The 4,216-nt window shown below is 32.5% G+C and overlaps 1 protein-coding gene across 1 annotated transcript; it reads left to right on the top strand.

Annotated features, from left to right (window-relative positions):
- Positions 1-506: 506 nt before the first annotated feature.
- LOC129233092 (zinc finger protein 726-like) lies at positions 507-2,769 on the top strand. The gene is made up of 2 exons (XM_054867154.1): positions 507-536; positions 1,591-2,769. The coding sequence occupies exons 1-2, from the start codon at positions 507-509 to the stop codon at positions 2,497-2,499; spliced, it is 939 nt and encodes a 312-aa protein (XP_054723129.1). The 3' UTR covers positions 2,500-2,769.
- Positions 2,770-4,216: the final 1,447 nt, after the last annotated feature.

The raw sequence follows: 4,216 nt of genomic DNA on the forward strand, positions 1-4,216 counted from the left end.
GTTTACCGCCTAGACCGTTCGGCCGATTTTCGTGAAATTCAGCACAAAGTTAGTTTGTAGCATGGGGCTGTGCACCTCGAAGCGAATTTTCAAAAATTTGATGTGATTCTTTTTCTATTCCAATTTTAAGAGCAAAATTATCATAAAATGGACGAGTAAATTACGAAATTATCATGACGTGGAACCGTAACCTGGGCACAAGCTAATTGGCGAGCTACGAAATTATCATAACGTGGAACCATAACATGGGTACAAGCCAATTAGCGAGAAAATTCACCAAACATTTCTTGTACATATACTTGCGAACCAAAAGCTCTTTTAATTTTTCTATTATGGGCAAGGCCGTGCGGGTACCACTAGTAATTTAAGATGTTTCCTTTTTTTGTGTGTAGGTGCTTCTTCATACCCTGTTCAGCTCTTTAAACTGGACATCGCATCATAGACGTCAAGAGATTCAGCTTCGATGCAAGTGATTTTCAAATGTTGGAACATCTTTCGGTATACGAATGCTGTCTGAACATATACTTCTGAAAGAGGTTATTTGTCATTGCTCTTCACTGTACTGTAAAATAATATTTTGTTATCTTATACGAGAATTTCTTTAAATTTTGAATCCAAGAATACATGTTAAACGTGGCCTGTGTATAACACCTCTCACACAAGTTCCGTCAAATTGAGGAATACAAAAGTCTTATTCATATGTTTTTATGAAAACATGCCTCTTAGGGAATGAATTTAGAGTCATCGAGAAAGAGGTGCCTTTGACAACTGACGTTTTTTTCTTTTGATTGTTGATAAATATATCCATAACCTTGATAATATTCTCTAATGCTGAGCAAAAGATATGTAATCCATTTTTTTTTCTTTTACTTGTAACGCTTGTAACGCTGTAATTTTACTTGCTGTACGCAAGTGAAATTTAGAGGTTTTTTAGCGGAACTAAACCAAAATTAGATGCATATAGCATTTTTGTAATGAAATTGAACAGGCTTTAGGATGTGCTTTTAGGCTGCTGCTTTGCGTAAAAAATTATCTTCAAATTAACTGAGAAAAATAAGGAGACGCATTTAGTGTTTGTGTAACGATGCAGCATATTATTGAACTTGCCTTAAAATCTGCCTTTGAGCTACTGCTTCATGTGAAAGATAATCTTCAAATTATGTGGACATGTCTGTTCCCATAAAAACAAACTCAAATATGCATGAAACAGTGTGCACTGAAAAGAAACCATATGCTTGTGATTATTGTAAAAAATCATTTTTTCGAAATTAAGAATTAAAAACTCACTTGAGGATACACATGAATGAGAAACAATATTCTTGTGAGTTTTGCAAAAAGACATTTTCTCAATGTTCCAATTTGAAAGTACATTTGAGAGTACACACTAATGAAAAACCATATTCTTGTAAGTACTGTAAAAAGGCGTTTTCTCAAAGTTCCAGTTTGAAAGTACATTTGAGGGTACACACTAATGAAAAACCATATTCTTGTAAGTATTGTAAAAAGGCATTTTCTTTAAGTTCAAATTTGAAAAATCATTTAAGGACATACACTAATGAAAAACCATATACTTGTGAGCATTGCAAAAAGGCATTTTCTGTTAATTCAAGCTTGAAATTACATTTGAGGACACACACTAATGAAAAACCATATTCTTGTGAGTATTGTAAAAAGGCATTTTCTCATGTTTCCAGTTTAAAAACACATTTGAGGATACACACTAATGAAAAACCATATACTTGTGAGTATTGTAAAAAGGCATTTTCTCAGTTTGTTCATTTAAAAATACATTTGAGGGTACACACTAATGAAAAACCATATTCTTGTGAGCATTGCAAAAAGGCATTTTCTTATAATTCAAGCTTGAAATTACATTTGAGGACACACACTAATGAAAAACCATTTTCTTGTGAGTATTGTAAAAAGACATTTTCTGATAGTTCAAGTTTAAAAACACATTTGAGGATACACACTAATGAAAAACCATATTCTTGTGAGTTTTGTAAAAAAGCTTTTTCTCAGTTTAGTAATTTGAAAACACATTTGAGGAGACACACTAATGAGAAACCGTATTCTTGTGAGCATTGTAAAAAGCCATTTTCTGATAGTTCAGCTTTGAAAACACATTTGAGGAGTCACACAAAGGAAAAACCATATTCTTGTAAGTATTGTAAAAAAGCGTTTTCTTTTAGTTCTGCTTTGAAAAAACATTTAATGACACACACAAATGAAAAACCATATACTTGTGATTATTGTAAAAAGGCATTTTCTCAGTTTGTTCATTTGAAAATACATTTGAGGGTACACACTAATGAAAAACCATATTCTTGTGAGCATTGCAAAAAAACCTTTTCTCAGATTGGAAATTTGAAAACACATTTGAGGAGACACACTAATGAGAAACCATATTCTTGTGAGTATTGTAAAGAGTTATTTTCTGATAGTTCATCTTTGAAATCACATTTAAGGATACACACTAATGAAAAACCATTCTTGTGAGTACTGTAAAAAAGACAGTTTCTCATAGTGTTTCTTTCAAAAAGCATTTGAGGATGCACACTAATGAAAAACCATATTCCTGTGAATGTTGTAAAAAGACATTTTCTTCTATTTCAAATTTGAAATCTCATATGAAGAGACACACTAATGAAAAACCATATTCTTGTAATCAGTGTAATAAGACATTCTCTCAGAGTTCAAGTTTAAAATCTCATTTGAGGACTCACACTAATGAAAAACCAGACTCCTGTGTGTATTGTAAAAAGACATTTTCTTTTAATTCAAATTTGAAAACACATTCGAGAACACACACTGATGAAAAACCATTCTTGTGAGTACTGTAAAAAGACAGTTTCTCATAGTGTTTCTTTCAAAAAGCATTTGAGGATGCACACTAATGAAAAACCATATTCCTGTAAGTATTGTAAAAAGACATTTTCTCAGATCGGAAGTTTGAAAACACATTTGAGGATGCACACTAATGAAAAACCATATTCTTGTGTGCATTGTAAAAAGGCATTTTCTAATAGTTTAGCTTTGAAAACGCATTTGAGGACTCACACAAAGGAAAAACCCCTTTTCTTGTGAGTATTGTAAAACATCATTTTCTTATAGTTCAAGTTTGAAAAATCATTGGAGGATACATACTGAAGAAAAACCATATTCTTGTCATTAGTGCGGGGCGATGCTGTAGATTTGACATTGCGATACATCGGCAGTGAAATATTGCGATGTTTTGCTATGTTTCCTTTTTCTTAAATCAAATGTGTCCTTGGTGGGCGGGCAGGTCAGGGGAAGTTCATGGTTCATGCTGCTCTATTGAAATTTTTTTAGAGGTGTTGGGTTTTTTTTTATTTTTTGTAGTTTTGGTTGGACCCTCCTTAATAAATATAAATTCAAGATATTGGCACAGAAAATCATTTCTGTAACAACAGTAACAATTTATTTCATATGTTTTTTGTAGAAGTTGACTCTCCCCCCTTTCATCCTCCCCTCATCATTATGAAATAACAGGTGTGTGATATGATTATCAACTGAACATTATATTTTTGATTTTATTAATTAAGTTTGAATATACAGTTGACTCTCTGTTTAACGATGCTCTATTTAACGACTTCTCTATTTAACGACGGCTTTTCACGGTCCCAGGTGGTCCACTGTAGTGTTAAAAGCATTCTTTTTAAGGACGTTCTCTACTTAAGGACGATTTTTTGTGGTCCCTTGAAAGTCGTTAAACAGAGAGCTAACTGTAACTGCAAAAAAAAAAAAAAAAAAAAAACTGAAAATACAATTATTTTAAACAATAAAATAGTTGGGATTGTTAATTTACATTAGCTTGAAAAAATCATGACTTCAATAAAGTGATTAAAAATGATTGAAATCTGTTTTTTGTTTAAAATTTTATTTTGCAGCTTTAGAGAATGTGACACTCTAGCTATTAAGTATGTTGTATATACAGCATCAGCTTCAATTAGAAAAGGTACAATTCTTTCGTGTGCATAACAGATTTCATTACTCCAGAACTTATTGTTATCATTTTTTTTTTTTTTTTTTTTTGTGAATCTTACAATATTACCCCAATAGCGGGACGAAAACCTGAATTTCAGCGCAGCAAAGCAAATCTGTGCCAGTGGATTTGTATGAGGACCCCCTCCCCCTTTTCCCAGGCTGCCGGTGTAGGGGGAGGGGCTGAAATTCCTAAAATTTTCATTATTTT

This window comes from Uloborus diversus, unplaced genomic scaffold (genome assembly GCF_026930045.1).
Source record: "Uloborus diversus isolate 005 unplaced genomic scaffold, Udiv.v.3.1 scaffold_163, whole genome shotgun sequence".
Lineage (NCBI taxonomy): Eukaryota > Metazoa > Arthropoda > Arachnida > Araneae > Uloboridae > Uloborus > Uloborus diversus.

Bases quoted from the DNA above. Each gene is read 5' to 3' on its own strand.
- LOC129233092 (XM_054867154.1), top strand. From the start codon at position 507: ATGCTGTCTGAACATATACTTCTGAAAGAG. The intron at 537-1,590 runs GTTATTTGTCAT...CATTGCAAAAAG, and splicing joins AACATATACTTCTGAAAGAG to GCATTTTCTGTTAATTCAAG.